General features: G+C 42.7%; 5 protein-coding genes across 5 annotated transcripts; 2 read left to right on the top strand and 3 right to left on the bottom strand.

Moving 5' to 3' along the window:
- The first annotated feature begins 2,237 nt into the window (after positions 1-2,237).
- Regnase-1 (Regnase 1) lies at positions 2,238-4,398 on the top strand. Its single transcript, XM_002056509.4, has one exon. The coding sequence runs from the start codon at positions 2,556-2,558 to the stop codon at positions 4,251-4,253; it is 1,698 nt and encodes a 565-aa protein (XP_002056545.1). The 5' UTR covers positions 2,238-2,555; the 3' UTR covers positions 4,254-4,398.
- On the bottom strand, positions 4,216-6,324 carry LOC6632645 (zinc finger protein 250). Its single transcript, XM_002056508.4, has 5 exons — positions 6,056-6,324; positions 5,078-5,976; positions 4,877-5,011; positions 4,706-4,816; positions 4,216-4,643 (listed from the first exon to the last, which is right to left on the bottom strand). Exons 1-5 carry the CDS (start codon positions 6,200-6,202, stop codon positions 4,496-4,498), a joined length of 1,440 nt encoding a protein of 479 aa, XP_002056544.1. The 5' UTR covers positions 6,203-6,324; the 3' UTR covers positions 4,216-4,495.
- A 242-nt stretch (positions 6,325-6,566) lies between these two features.
- Positions 6,567-11,345, top strand: LOC6632644 (zinc finger protein 271). Its single transcript, XM_002056507.4, has 9 exons — positions 6,567-6,821; positions 6,889-7,709; positions 7,773-7,907; positions 7,964-8,074; positions 8,135-8,300; positions 10,158-10,319; positions 10,373-10,818; positions 10,886-11,020; positions 11,079-11,345. Exons 1-9 carry the CDS (start codon positions 6,675-6,677, stop codon positions 11,341-11,343), a joined length of 2,388 nt encoding a protein of 795 aa, XP_002056543.2. The 5' UTR covers positions 6,567-6,674; the 3' UTR covers positions 11,344-11,345.
- On the bottom strand, positions 8,526-9,813 carry LOC6632643 (zinc finger protein 90). Its single transcript, XM_002056506.4, has 4 exons — positions 9,660-9,813; positions 9,138-9,601; positions 8,949-9,083; positions 8,526-8,896 (listed from the first exon to the last, which is right to left on the bottom strand). The coding sequence occupies exons 1-4, from the start codon at positions 9,771-9,773 to the stop codon at positions 8,671-8,673; spliced, it is 939 nt and encodes a 312-aa protein (XP_002056542.1). The 5' UTR covers positions 9,774-9,813; the 3' UTR covers positions 8,526-8,670.
- A 171-nt stretch (positions 11,346-11,516) lies between the features above and the next one.
- Positions 11,517-15,930, bottom strand: psidin (phagocyte signaling impaired). Its single transcript, XM_002056504.4, has 8 exons — positions 15,525-15,930; positions 15,354-15,448; positions 15,152-15,281; positions 14,173-14,665; positions 13,720-14,116; positions 12,351-13,664; positions 12,085-12,280; positions 11,517-12,025 (listed from the first exon to the last, which is right to left on the bottom strand). Exons 1-8 carry the CDS (start codon positions 15,586-15,588, stop codon positions 11,841-11,843), a joined length of 2,874 nt encoding a protein of 957 aa, XP_002056540.1. The 5' UTR covers positions 15,589-15,930; the 3' UTR covers positions 11,517-11,840.
- Between the last annotated feature and the right edge of the window lie 72 nt (positions 15,931-16,002).

Genomic DNA, 16,002 nt, shown 5'->3' with positions numbered 1-16,002 from the left:
ACACACACACACATAGTCACACACACACACTCACACACAGGTATCTAAACAAGGGCTAAATGTTAATCAGCTTAGCAGGCTCGCATGCAATGTGGTTATATTTTTGGGCTCGATAAACAGGTTTTGTTTGCCTAAAAGCAAGAAATAAATGAGGAGAAACCGTTAAGCGAAAACACAAATGCTTTTGCACACGCATCAGGCTGTGGGCGTTATCATGTCGCATGCTTTTTAAAATTAAACAACTGATTAATGACAAAGTTGGTTTATCCAAAAATTATCGGATCTAATAAATTGCTGTAGCTAGATGAGAGCTCATCAATTCTGTGGCAGCGCATAGGCAAGCTAGGCACATATGCTAAGCAATTGAGCATATGAGAGTCCCTTCGAATGATTCGAGAAACTTCAAGCATTGAACTTAATGGGAAATAAAAGACAATTCTGTAAACAAAAAATTAGACGTTAGATCCGAGTATCATTGCGGAACCGTCATCTTAAGTTACCGAAATATCAAGAATTTTCCAAGTTTTCCAAGTGCCAACTATGTACTTCCGATCCTGAAAAGTAATAATTGTGAATGTGTATGTTTAGCCCAAAGATATGCATTATATATTGTGAGTTGTAGTTTCCTCTCGCCATACAAAAGTATGCAATAATTTGGTTTGCAATAAAAAATGTATGTTGTGAATTTGTGTGCAGCACAAAAGTATGAATTATAATTATGAATTGTGCATCTTTGTCACTGCGTGAAAGTATGTAATAAAAATTTTCATTCCGAATTAACATACAGCCCAGAAGTATGCAATACAAATAAGGAGTTTGGAGTCTTTGCTACATCACAAAAGCATGCTATGATTGTTTATGCAATTACAATTATTAATTGTGAATATTAAGACAGCACAAAAGTATGCATTACAACACAAAAATTGTGAATACTTAGCTCAGCAGAAAAGTACGCAATATTAAATAATAATTGAGCTTTACCTTGCATAGGGCCACGTAATTCGAATTCCCCAAGCAATTATCTTTAATCTAGATGTTGTCTGCGATTACAAAATTTCCTTTCAACGCAAATGAAGAATCTTTGTAATAATAATAAGTCTGCAGCAAAACTGCAATTTCTTTCAAATGTAAGCTTAAATTTGTCAAGCAACAAAAGCGACAAAACTTAACTCGAACAAGCAGAGTGTAACAAAAATTGCAACACCCAATGGAAATATGGTATAAAAGTCAACGCAAAAACTTCACTAATTACCCGTTAAAGATGAAAATCCAGCCCTGAACACGCACTTGCACACAGATACAGACACTCATAAAGAGCAACAATAAATTTTATGTTAGTCATAAGAAGCACACAGCGCACAGAGAAACCCAGATTGGTTGAACACGCAAGAGCAGAAATTATAGGATACGACGTGTCGGGGGAATGCATCCTTAATACTTTCATTTGGAGGAAATTTAAGTAAAGCTGCGTGCAAAATGAATGACTGGTGGAATTTGAAATGGACCATGCACAAACAAAAAACACAGGCACCAAATCCATATACTCACACACACACACACACACACACACACATACACACACGTGCATATATATTAGTAGTAGCAGCTCTATAACCGTTTTTAGACAAAAGTAGTAAACTTTACGTCCAATTTTATAGTTTTTTTTTAGTGCTGCTGTCACAGTAATTGCCACGAAAATGAAACGAAATTAATGAATTACTTTATTGTCGTTGAAATACGTGTGTTTTCTATGCATTTAATCTATTGAAAATCTCTATATTTACCCGAATAGATGTGACCACTACTAATAAATAGTATTATATTTATTGTACGAGTAGTTTAATTAGAATGCAGCGCACTCTTTTTTCATGAAAAGAGGGACCAAATCATACAACAAACAGAAATAAACAATGTGTACTTTATTTAAAAAAGTGAGATCTATAAATGTTAAAAACGACTACTCTTAAATGTTATATACTTATATGGATTGTAGCGAATTTGTTAAAATAAAAATTATATGCGATATTATATTGTACACCACAATAAGAATCTATTTATGCATGGCTAAAGTAATTTCTAATATAACAGTCAAATTGAAAGTGGCGCGTGAATTAGTTATCGTAGCTGTGCTGAACAACGACCAACGGAACACGATAGTTATCGTTTAAGTAACAGTTTGATATCGATAAGCTAACAGAGGTTTGACTAAAGAGCGGATTGGCAAGTTAATTGGCTGCTGGTATATTTCAATATGAGCTTCCGCGTCATTCAACTTCTAAAAACCGCCTGCAATTAATTGTTTGTTATGAAATCGTAATCGTTAATTAAAGAAAAATGTTAAATAGCAGCTGAAAGTCATAATTGCTTGCTGTAATTAACAGTTGAACGTTATGCGCCGTTATGTTAACAACATATCTGTTTGGCAACAACAACAAAATGTAAAAAGACGGAACTTGTTGCAAAAATCGCCTAAATTGTTTAAAAAACTAAAAAGGGCACACAAAGGACAAACAATATAAAGTTGTGCAGCAGTTAGTAGAGGCTAAGCAAACTAAATGCGCATTAAAATGGATTGTGAAGTGCCCGAGCAACAAAAACAGCAGCAACACCAACAGCTACAGCAACAACAACAACAACAGCAAAAACAGCAGCAGCAGCAGCAGCAAAAACAACAACAAAGCGCCAACAAGTTGTATGCGAGAAAGCCACAGACGTCGCAGCAGCACCAGCAGCACCAGCAGCAGCAGCAGCAGCAAGAAAGCAGCGATGATGATGATTTGAGCAGCGCCGAGCGCAAGAATCTGGAATTCGCACAGAAATTGGGCTACAGCGAACAGTCCATACACACGGCGCTCACACGTCTCGGCTCAGAGGCTAAACAAAACGAGCTGCTGGCGGAACTGATCAAACTTACGGCAGATGCACCACGGCCAGCACCATCCAACAGCAGCAGCAACAACAACAGCAGCAACCATGTGCCACCCGCCAGCAGCAGCAGCAGTTCGCTGCGCCACATCGTCATCGATGGCAGCAATGTGGCGTTGTCGCACGGTAACAACACCATCTTCAGCTGTCGCGGTATACGCATTTGTGTTGAGTGGTTCCGGCAGCGCGGCCATAGTCACATAACAGCATTTGTGCCTAACTGGCGCAAGGAGCTGGCGAACAACAATATAACCGAACAGGAGCTGCTCTATGAGCTGGAGCATGAGCGTGTTCTGGTCTTTACACCATCTCGACATTTGGATGGTAAGCGCGTCTCCTGCTACGATGATCGCTTCATACTCAAACTGGCGGTGGAAACGGATGGCATTGTGGTGTCCAACGATAATTATCGCGATCTGCTGCTGGAGAGCAACGAGTTCCGCAAAGTGGTCCAGGAACGCCTGCTTATGTACTCATTTGTAGATGACATATTTATGCCGCCCGACGATCCGCTGGGTCGCGCTGGCCCCACCTTGGATATGTTTTTGCGCACACAGACCCAGCAGAAGATGACGGATGCACAGCAGCAGCTGTGTCCATATGGCAAAAAATGCACGTACGGTCAGAAGTGCAAGTTTCGACATCAAACGACACAGCTGCAGCTGCAGCGTCTGCCGCTCCAGGTCTCGCACAGTGCTCCACTGCACAGCAACGGCGGGCAGCAATTGCTCGCTAACAGCAACAGTAGCAACAATGCCAAGCTGGCGGCGCTGGCACGCACTAAATCAAATACAATAGAAAAAATCTCGCAACAACAGCAGCAGCAGCAACAACAGCTTTGTCATTCATTCACCAGCCAAATGGAGCTGGGCAGCAATGGTTGCGATGTGGAGCCGGCACAGCAGCTGAATCGCCACAAAAAGCTGCAACGGCAGGCGCCGCCGCCTACCTATCGACTGCTGGTGCCCACGTATAGCGCGCCACAGCAGCAGGCGCTAGGCAACAACAATAGCAACAACTATCAACATCAGTATCTGACGCGGACACCATCCGCACCGTTAACGGATCAACATCAGGCCGCCAAGTTGTCGCCATCGCTGTCAATGCCCGCACATAATCTAGCCCATCTGTCCGCCTCCGATTCGCGAATCAACGAGGAGCTGCACACGGCGCAGACAACACGCGAGGAACAGCGTCGTCTGTTGCGCTACCATTTGGGCAGCCTGTTTCCGCAGCATCAGGTGCATGCGGTGCTGCAACTATATCCCGAAGAGACCGACGCCAAGACCATCTGTGCAGCAATACTTAATTTATTTCCGCATAATTAGACTAAAACTTAGGCTAGACGCAAACTTCACAATAGACCGCGTTCGTAAATTATTTAAATTTTACTTGTTACAGTTAAATGTTTCATAATCAATTACGTATTTGTAATTCATATATTTATATATGCATTTATATATCTATACATAACCACACGTTGTATATATGTATATATATATTAATATTAATATATATATATATATATATATATATATATATATGTCTAAATGTTTTTATGTGTTAGCATTTACAGCTCCAGGCCGGCCTTGGCCGCCGTATAAATGGGATACAGATCCTCCATATTGGAATTGACAACACCGCTGCGACGATCATGGGTAATTCTATGATTGCGCAGCTTATACGCTTGCGGAAAGCCCTTTCCACAGATTTCGCAGCTGTCAATGAAATGGAAATTTAATAATAACAATGAACAAGGATCATCATAGAAGGCACTTACACATGCGGCTTCTCGCCCGTGTGTATCATCTTGTGGAATTTTAGTGTGTTCGTGTAGGTAAATGTCTTGTGGCACACATCGCACTCATAGGGACGCTCGTTGGTATGGATGCTGCAAATATGCAATGAGGAATTACACATAACCAAACTTACGACGCCGGCTACAACTCACCGATGATGTTTATTGCGTGTGGACAGATCCGCAAAGGCGGCCGGGCAATAGCTGCACTTGTAGGGTCGATTGCCCGTGTGCGTGTTCATGTGTCGAGCCAGCTGCTGCGCCTGGGCGAAGCAATGACCGCAGATTCTATAGAAAACAAAAATTTCATTAATTTATAGTCCAACTGGAAAAATAAGTTACTGGCATGCTTACTCGCATTCGTGAGGCTTGACGCCGGAATGCACTTTAATGTGCTCGGTGAGACGACTCTGCGATGGATACATATTGCCGCAAATATCGCATATGTATTTAAATTCCTTCTTATCGCCCACGAGAATTTTGTGGCCACCTTTGGTCTTAATGCCGGTGGTCTTGCGCACTGTTGTCTCCCCGAAGGTGATGCTCTCATCGGGATTCAGTATAATGTTTGTCGTGGTGACGCTACATTTCTGACGTTTAATATTACTAAATGACGTTTTGCCAGTTGCTACTTTGCGCGTATTCACACGTCGCTTGGACCCAGCGCTGGCGGAGCGTGTGGAGATCGTACGCGGTTTGACTGGCAGAAACTCTTCGTCAGATGAATTTTGCACTTCTATTTCATCCTCGTGTGCACTTTCCGTTAACTGATCCTGATCTAGTTGATCCAAATACTCAATGTTTGCCGACAGACCCGACATTGAATGCTCGCCCATCTCATCGTCTTCATCTTCACCGTTCCCCTCCTCCTCATAGTGGGCGGGCTGTTCGGTGACCAGCTCACCTTCATACGCTTCATATACATCGTACAGTTCCTCAATAATGCCGTCCTCCTCCACCTGTTCACTTTTCACATGCACGAGTCTTTCTTTGACCTCCTCGTTTTCATCGTGGTTCTCTTCACTGGCCACCAACGCATGCCCCTCGCTGAGTTCTGTGCCCGCTGGATCATTAGCTACTCCCAGCACATTGCCGTCCTCCTCTGCCGACAGTTGCTCCACCACAACGGGCGCTATGAATTGCCTCAGATGTTTGTAGGAGCGCTGGCAAACTCGCCGAAACTTGAATGCAATGTGTAAATTCTTTAAGCACTTGTCGCATATCTTGTCTGGATAATGATCGAATTTCTTAATCTGAAAACAGTATATATGGCATTGGTATCAATATAATTATGCTTATTTATTTATATCTTAATCATGTTGGTTAGCTTACAGGTACGCCGCCGCATTCCAAAATCATGTTGGTCAGATCTTTGGATGCGTCGTCATTGAAAATGCTGCCCATCGATTCCTTGGGCTGCTGCAAGCACACGCGGCATACTATCCATTTTTGTGTTGTTGTAGTCGTTGTTGTTGGCATCGCTTAAAATTTTACTACCGCAAGGAATGCACAAATATTTAATTATTGCTAACCGACGCCAAAAATTGTTAAATAAAAATATTAAAGGCAAAAATCCAAGCTGCTTGCGCTGTTGTGTGAATGGTAGCTATTAGGGTGACCATCACAACATTCGATTTGGTATTTTTTTGTAGTGTTATTCTTTTTGAGCTTTATAATTCCTTTCTCTTCAAATATATATGCATAATTAAGTCTTAAGTGCTATTTAAATTAGACTAGAGTACATATTCTTGCCTCATTTTCTATTATATGTTAAAATATTTGTTAAAAAGTACATTTCATTAAAAATACTAAATAGGTAAATACTAAAAATAAATATGTGCGTGGTGCGCAGTGAATGGCAAGCAGAGCAAGAGACGCTTCCATTATTGTTATAATTTGCCAAAATAAAAGTTTTCCTTGCATTTGTATGATTTGCGACAATTAGATAGTTATGAAAACCGAATTAAATGAAAAATGGATAGTCTGTCGGGTATGCCTTAACAATCCCAACGAGGGCGAAGATATATTGCAGGACATATTTAGCCAAAATGCCAGCACCCGCCTAGATCAGATGCTGCACATCTGTGCTGGGATCCCCGTATGTACTAATCATGTCATCCACTGCAACGGAAAAGTTCTTTCAATTACATTTTGAAAATTTTCAGGTCAGCGTTGATGATAATTTTCCCGACAAAATGTGCAGCAAATGCGTGCGAGTGCTGCGCGTGGCTTATAAATTCCGCCTGACTTGCCAGAGATCGCATCAGCATATTGCGGACATGCTGTCTACGGATATGGACACGCAGCTGGGAGCGGGTGATGATGAAGAGGCTGAGGCCGAGGCCATTGCACGTGCTTGGGAGGAGCAGACAAATCCAATTAACGCACAAATTAAGCTTGAACGCGACGTTGAAGATACGGCTTCCGAATTTATTAATTACGTAGTATCGGGTGATGATACGGATGCCATTGTTTATGATGCCACCAACACGGAGGATGAGCAAAATGCCGTTGTCTATGATGGCGCAACAGTTGTTGAGGTAGCGGAGGCAGAAATCGAGACAGAAACAGACACCGAAAACTTTGCCGAATATGAAGAGCTAGAGGTTTTGGCGGCCGAATCAATGCCCCCAAGCAGCAGCACAGAACAAACTACCAGGGGCACACGGCGTATTGTCTGGACCGAAGTGCCAGATGACGATGTTACCCAGGAATTCTTAAGCTCCGATGACGACAGCTATTTGCCGGAGGCTAAAGCGCAGCCGCGCCTTCTAAATCGCGTACGACAGCCGCGCAAAGTGCAACAGCGTCCCAAGCTGACGACGAGCACAACAAACGGCGAGCACGAGGAGAAGAAAATGGGGCGCAAGCCACGAGACAAGCACTCCAATTATATTTGCGATGTTTGTGGCAACATTTATCCTTCCCAGGCAAGGCTGACCGAGCACATGAAATTCCATAGTGGCGTCAAACCGCATGAGTGCGAGTAGGTTTTGCATAGCTCATAAAACCTTTTAACATCTTAAATAATCCATTGTACACTCTGCAGAATTTGTGGTCGCGGGTTTGTTCAGAACCAGCAGCTGGTGCGGCACATGAACACACACACTGGCAATCGACCTTACAAATGCAATTTCTGTCCAGCTGCATTCGCCGATCGCTCCACCAAGACCAAGCATCATCGGTGAGTACCGAAATCACAATTTACTCTTATACAATCTAATTAATGCATATCCACAGCATACATACGAAGGAGCGCCCATACGAATGCGATGTGTGCCTTAAAACCTTTACCTATTCAGACAATCTGAAATTCCATAAGATGATACACACAGGTGAAAAACCGCACGTGTAAGTATTGTGTAACCACACATTAATCTTCGAGCTAACAATTTAAATCTGCATTTGCAGTTGTGATCTGTGTGGAAAAGGTTTTGTTAAGGCATATAAAATGCGTTTGCATCGTGTGACGCACGAAAAACGAGGACCCTGGAAGCCAGTTGACTTGGATATGGAGACAACGGAACGTATTAAGGATGACATGTCCGATATGGTTATTGGCATTTTGCCATCGGCTTAGGCCTCGTACAAATAATTTTAAATTTAGCCTTTATTTGATATTATTTAATAAGTTGTGTGCTAATTGTTTTTTGATTCCTTAAAAGGAGCATTCATAATTGATCCCATTTATACAACAAAAAATAAGCCAAATTATTATTGTAAAACCAATTATACAACTGTTTTCCATTGATAATCTTTTAGATTGAATACAGTGATAAAGTTTTGATTCAGTTTTAGTATAAGCAACAGAGAGTATTTTTATTTTGTCTTAAAATGTGTTACGCATTGACAGAGAAACATATCTTGGGTCAATTTTAAATAGGACTTGATTTCTTATCATGACATTGTACTACAAGTGCCTGCTTAAATTCTAATCCAACTGGCCATTACTCCTCCTCCAACGTAATCACAGCAATGTCCAGCTGTTTGTGTGCCCTGTGTGAGCGTTCGTGAGTGTTCTTGTGATGCGCTTGGGAAAACCGTCGACCGCAAAATTGACAGCTAAATGGTCGCTCGCCAGTATGGATCTTCAGATGTACGCTAAGCACATTGGAGTAGGCAAAGGACTTCTGGCAGTACTTACATTTATATGGCCTTTCGTTTGTGTGGATGCTTAAAAGACAAACATATAAATACAAGAAAGGAGGCAACTGCAGTTCTTTACCGTTGATGCTTAATCCGCGTGGAGGGATCTGCAAAGGAGGCATCACAATAATCACATTTGTATGGGCGCAGCCCAGTATGTGAGTTCATGTGCCGCGCTAGCTGTGGCGTCTGACGAAAACGCTTGTGACAAATTCTACAAAATAACAGGATTAGAGTTCAGCGAGAGCAGATAATTAAGTCAACTTACTCGCATTCGTGCGGCTTGTGCAGGCTGTGTAGCTTAAGATGCATAGTTAGCTTTACTTTCTCCGTGTATACATTGTTGCAGATGTTACAAACATAGGTGAGGGCCAGAGGTTTGTTGGTCTCTGGGCTAGATGTGGCTGGCACTTCAGCAACGCTGCGATTATGACGCTTGGGCCTGTGAGCGGAAACAGTTGTTGGCGCTGGATTTGCAGGTTTTATTGTGATGCCATTTGTACTGCCCTGGCTGCCTGCAATGCTAGCCGTTTCCAGTGTCACGTCGTAGGATTCGATAAACTCCGTTTCACTGCCGCTGTCCAACTGCATTTGCTGCTGCGTCTGTTCTTTTTTGACCTCTTGCAGTTGCTTCTCTGCCTGCTGGCACATGGAACGCAGCTTCAAAGCAGCACGCAGCAGCAAGGCACAGCTTGTGCATATTTTATTCGGTATTCGATCATCCTGTATTAACTGGAAGATGATATTCCTGCAATTTTGTATTTGAACTAAATTTATTACTATTGCCTACCAGCACACCCGTGCATTGTTCTATTTGTGAAAAGAAATCGGACGCCGTGGGTATAAGCGTCTCAGTTTTCGGATGCAGCAAACAAATCCTGCAAACTGGTCCCGTATTGTCCATAGTGTTTAACTCCAATGTTGTGGACAATTAGGGTTGTTGTACAAATATAAATATATCGATGCTTATGTACTTTGGTATCGATTTCGATCTAGTTTTCTTAAGTTTAAACCGTTCGCAATGAATACAAAATGGTTGTTCTATAAACAAAATCATAAAGCTATAATAATTTTGCTGACATATCAAAATTAATTAGAAATTTATATTTTTGAAACTATTACCATTTTATGTTATAGTATCGATACTTTATAGATAAATGCCTGATACTTTGCTATCGATTACGATAATTAAAGTCTCGCGATATTTATTATAAATATGGTATATTTCAAAATATAAACATCGTCAATTCAAGCTGAAGTGAAATATAAGCATAAACACTTTTAAAATATTTGTATAATGGCAACAACTGAGCTCCTAATGGACATTGCGGCCGTGTGTAGAATTTGCCTGCAGGACAGCGATACACACATGGTATCCATCTACGAACGCGACGAGGAGCACCATGGTGTCTCCATATGTGAGAAAATTGAAAACTGCAGCGGGATTACGGTAGTGTTTCCGTTTTCTCTTGAGAGTAAAAGTTATAGTTATATTTTTTTTAGATGGTACGCACCTCAGAGCTCCCCACCCGCATCTGCTTGAAATGTCGCGCGTTTCTAACGCTGGCGCACAAATTCCGACAGATTTGCCGGCACTCAGATAATTTCCTGCGCGAATACATATGCAAAGAACTAAGAGATGAACTGACAGAAACGTTGCAGCAGCAGGTTGTAGATACTCCGTCAGCACAAACGTACGAACAAGTGGAAGTGGAGGTTCTGGAAGAGGGCACTTGGTGCAATGACGAACTGATCGAAGAAGTGCCCACTAATCTTGTGCCTGAAGTGGAAACAAATGTCATATTGTTACCAGCCGAAGAGACTGTGTCCACACACGCATCCGCTGGCAAGCCACATGTTTGCGACATTTGTGGCAACAGTTATCCACGCAAGAGCACACTTGACACGCACTTGCGACGGCACAACAATGAACGACCATATGAGTGCGAGTAAGTTGCGTCGTATAGAATCTTAAAAGCTGCTATTCAACTTGCCCCCTGCTCTTTTTCCACTTAGAATCTGCCAAAAGTCATTCCATGTCAACTATCAGCTTATGCGGCATATACGCCAGCACACAGGCGCTCGACCCTATAGCTGCCAATATTGTCAGCGCAGTTTTACTGATCGCACATCTTTAGTCAAGCATGAACGGTATGTGCAACAGATATGTGTTAACATTTTAATTTAAAACTGTATTTTGCACTTGTAGCACCCATCGCAATGAACGTCCCTATGCGTGCGGCACCTGTGGCAAGTCTTTTACGTATGCCAATGTGCTCAAGGTGCACTACAAAACGCACACCGGCGAGAAGCCACACATATGCAGACTGTGCAACAAAAGCTTTGCACGCCATCACAATTTGGTGGCTCACCTCCAAACGCAACAGCATAGCAACGATCCCCGCACCGCTGCCTATTTACAAACGCTCAAGGCCATCAACGCTAACGGCAATGTAGCTGCAGACAATTCTTGAAAGTATCACAGGTGTCTAATCTAATAAGAAACGGCAAAGAACGTGTATCTTTGTTTGCAACGATTTTTTGTCTGTGGCCTTCAGTTCTGATGGGAGCTATATAATATGGATATATCGATTGGGGTCCCCGCTTTGAATTTAATAACAAACATGTTTTAGTTAAATACATTAAATTTAAGATAATAGGATTTGATCTCATTTTATTTCAACTTATGTATCGTTCTTTTTCTTTTTTTATTTGATCAAGCAGGTTTCAAGTTTACCAACTGTTGTATAAAAAATGCCGAAAAAATGTGCACAAGAATGTAATTTGATTGGTGATTGTAATTAGATGAAATAGTGTATTATAGGGTAGCGAGCGGGGCAAATAAATAGCCTTGTTTAAAATATTAAATAACAAATTGGGCTGGACAGGGCTGGATGACTGGAAATATAGATATCGCAAGTGGGGGAAAATTAAACAAGACTTTGCACAGCAAAGTCAATGAGGGAAAACCCTATTTGCCAATCATGCGTAATTTGTCTTTTAACAAATTGCGCAACTCGGTGACCATTAGCTCATGGGACTCCTTGAACGTGGCTGATACGTCGCCTATTAACGTAGCCTCCACCTCCGGTTTCAGTGACATGTCGGCCATGAACGAGCTCAGGTCCCGCGGCAGTGTAGGCGGTTTCCAGATACCTATGGATTCAATATTATTAGTTCAATTTGCTGTTTTAATTATATGATTAACTACTTACGTATAGCTGCATCACAGGCCTCTAGTTTATGTTTCAACTGACGTATCAGTTCCTGCAGCATTTGGCTGCGCTCCTTTTCGCTAATCGGCTCCTGTGATTTGTTATCAGCCGATCCTTTCTTTTTTGTTTTTGTCTTTGCGCTGCATTGCAGCTTGTCATTCAGCACCGATAGCAGGAAGGCATAAAGTGAGAGTATCTGCAATTATATATTAATGAATAGTTTACATCAATACCCTGACAGTATAATACCCACAACTTTAACTTACCTCTAAACAGGCGGCCACCTTTTGTTGATGTTCGCGCCGCTTCCACAGACCATCCATGCCATTCCATTCATTGCTCTCCGTGATAGTCTGCACGCACAGCTCCATGACGGCAGCAACATTCTCGCTGACCTGCTTGCATTGCAGCGCCAGCTGCGAAGCACCACTGTAAAGATCCAGCACCAGCTGGGCCAAGTCATCGAAAAAACGCTCGTATGGTATCTCTAGCAGCAGATGAAGACGCGTGGGCTGCAAATTGACTAGAAAACGTTGCGATAGCGGCTTATAATTCATTAGACGCAGACGCTGATACAGGCCCGTCCACGATGTGCGTAAAAGCTCCAGAGTCGCTACATCCTCGCCCGGCGCTAGCGTCGTCGTTTTGTTGTTCGACATGGCCAGCTTTTCGCTGGGCGGTGGATGATACAAGTCAATAAAGGAGGCAAACAAGCGTAAAAGCAGTGAGCGCAATTGTAACACCTCGATCTCTTGTTCATATGACTCCTTACGCTCAGCTTCCGTGTTATCCAGATGCAGTGGATCCCAGCGTATTATTGCCTGCAAATCACGATTGTCGCTTAACTCATGCCAGGAAATGCGATCCTCGGCCGGCTCTATGCTCATGGCCACATAGGCTGATAGATTTTGCTGAATGTTGCCATAGCAGCTGACTAGATCGCACAGCTGAGCCTCCACTGAGCAGGCAACATAAAGCAGACTGTTTGTGAGGCGCTCCTTGAAGTTCATAAACTCCTCCATTTTTGAGAATGTGCAGAAGCGATAGGTCAACGCTATATACTCCAGACGCTCCTTATAGCTATTGGTGAAGAACTTCAATGTGGTATCGTAGCAATTACGCACGCCGGAAAAACGGCCGGACAGCGGCAAAAGGTTGCAGTGCACATATCCCATAGAGTCTAACTGGATTTGTTTAATGTCCAAATAGTCGTACATCTCCTGTGCACCGACCATACATCCGAACATGTGATAGATTTTCAAACTGAGCAGCTTAATATGGAAATTGCTGGTGCTATTGCGCAACACATATTGCAGCAGGCATAACGCCTCGAATAGCTGATCCGATTTGTGTTCCCGCATGGAAATATCGTACATAACATTAGCCGCCAGCAGTGCATACGGATCCGAGGGTCCCATTTCCGTAGACAGCAGCTGTTTGCCAAACGAACTATGCCCATGCTCATAGTGTAACTTGAGCGCCGTATAAAGGGCTAGCAGATGTTCTATGGCCAGCTCAATATGAGCGCCACACATGCGAGAAATTTGCAAAGCACAAATATGCTTCTGCATGTGCTCCTTCTACAAACAGAAAGCTAATTAAATAAATGTATAAATCATTTACAACATTACTAACATTTTGCGGCAAGCTGTTAGAGCTAATACCGCTTTCTTGTAGTAGTTTGTTGGCCAGAGATTGACGTTGCTCCATGCTTATGGAGGGTAGAAACAGTGCTATGTCGTGGGTGCAGCAGGATTTATCGCCAAACAGGTTAAAATACTCAATGATCAGTTCGTCAAAGTCACCGATAAGCTCCTGTGCCGGCAGCTGTTTCGCACGCATGCGCTGATGCAGCTCCAGACGAGCCAAATATGGACCACGAGTCTTACGCGTCGACGACTCAATGATGTGCAATAGAAAATCAAGGCAAGTGTTGAGCGTAAAAATCGGCTGATCCTGTTCTGCGGGCTGCTGCTTCAACAACTCAAAGCAGCTTTCCAGATACTCCTTGTAGTAGTCCCAGCGATCGCGACTGCGTAAGAGAAACATTTTTTAATTATTGTTACGCATTAAGTCTTAGGCACTTACTCGGCTTCGAGAAGTTGTTGCAGTAGCTTGTTCAGTTCCAGCCAGTTGCCCAGCTCCTTAAGCAGCTCGAACTTCATGCTAACGGGCGCGCCAGGATATAATTTGGCGCACAGCTCACCGGTTAGGAAATCCCAGGCCTCCTGGTACTTGTTCTGTAGCTTTAGTATGTGCAAATACAGGAAAGCCTCCTGCTCCGTCTCCAGTTTGCCCTCCTTTATATGCTTGTCAACCATGCGTTGGGCCAGCGCGAGATAAAGCTTACGCTTCTCGGGAATGCAGCTTTCAGGGCCACGTATGCCTTGAAATACCACACTAATAACAGACCAAAAGTAATAGGCATTCTTTGGCTGGGCCTTGTACAGTTGCAGGGCAACCGCTTGCTGCGCCTTGTAATCCTCGACGCGCACATGCGATACGAATAGATGTGCTAGCAGCTCCTCATTGCCCGGATTCAGTTTGACAGCGTGCTGATAGAGTTCAACTATCTTGTCCACTGCAAGGTCAGAGAAGGTAATGATTTATCGTACTTGTCACTGAGCAGCAATTAGTTGCACAATGTAAGAAATAAGGGCTGCAGTCGCATGTACTCGAATAGTAGATACGATGTAAACAGCTGGAAATTGGCGTTTATGTAAATCAAGGGCATAAGGATATACTTTAGCATATACATTTGCGCCCATTGCTTGCATATGTACATTATTAGACCCTTTAACTCAATGCATGGGCACCGGGTAAAATATATAGATGCACACCAGGTACATAAAGATCAGTTTGATTTCTTGGCACGCGCTTTTTACCCGTCCGCCTGTCGTCCCGCCAGCATTCATTGCTTTAGCTAATTTCTGCGCAAATGAAAGCGAGTGCGAAGGCAATTTTAATTGCCTGACCGTGTGCGCGTGCCAAGAAATATACTTATAAATATGAAACGGTCGCCAATGGTAGATAGATGTGTGTGTGTGTGTCTGTCTGTCTCTCTTACGTTGTTCCATTTCGCGATAGCAAAAGGAGAGCACCTGCAACGTGGAATCGTCTACGGGCTTTTCTTCGGCTACGGTTTGCAGGCAGCTATGACTCTCTTCGTAGCGCCCCAGGCGAAGCAATGATAATCCCTAGACATAATCAAGAAAAATCAAAAGATTTCAAATGCGTTCAGTTGATATACTTCTTGGCTACCGTTTTACCTTGAGAGCACGTGCGCAGAGTAAATTTGGATGTTTGCGTAGCAGTTTTTCTGATTCCTGTAGTGCCTTACGATTGTTCCCTACTTCCAGATTATCTGCAAATTGTTGAACAAAAAGCAACATCAATATTGATGTAATATATATATATAAGTATATATAAATTTGACTAACCGTAGACCGGTCGTAGTCGTCGCTCGAACAATGCCGAATCCATGCCCTGCTGTTGGTGTGCCATTGCTTTTGATTAATATTGCTGCAGGTGACTGTCACTCTAACCACACGTTGCTTTTCAGCCGTTTCCACTTTTAACCTAATTACAGCGGGCCACAAGCAACGCGCACGCTTTTTGTTTTTTTTTATTGTATTTTTTTTTGGTGTCTCCCAAATGCCGCTTGAATTAAACCCGGCGCGTTTGGCTGTCTGCTGAATTGGGTAGCATTCGCACCACTCTGGTGGGAAATTCGGGAGCAGTTAAAGGCATATAAAACACAATAAAATTATTGTACAAATTATTAACTAGCAAATTTTTTGAATCAAAAAAATTTTACTGCTCCTTCATTAATTCGGCACTAGAGGTGCATATGAAACGATATATCGATAGCTTGTTTTTGTTTTCTAATTGGCACTATCGCCTATCGATTACGCATGC

The sequence above is a fragment of the Drosophila virilis genome, chromosome 2 (genome assembly GCF_030788295.1).
Source record: "Drosophila virilis strain 15010-1051.87 chromosome 2, Dvir_AGI_RSII-ME, whole genome shotgun sequence".
Lineage (NCBI taxonomy): Eukaryota > Metazoa > Arthropoda > Insecta > Diptera > Drosophilidae > Drosophila > Drosophila virilis.
Note: the sequence above shows the minus strand (reverse complement) of the source record. Positions and strands in the feature narration are given on the sequence as shown.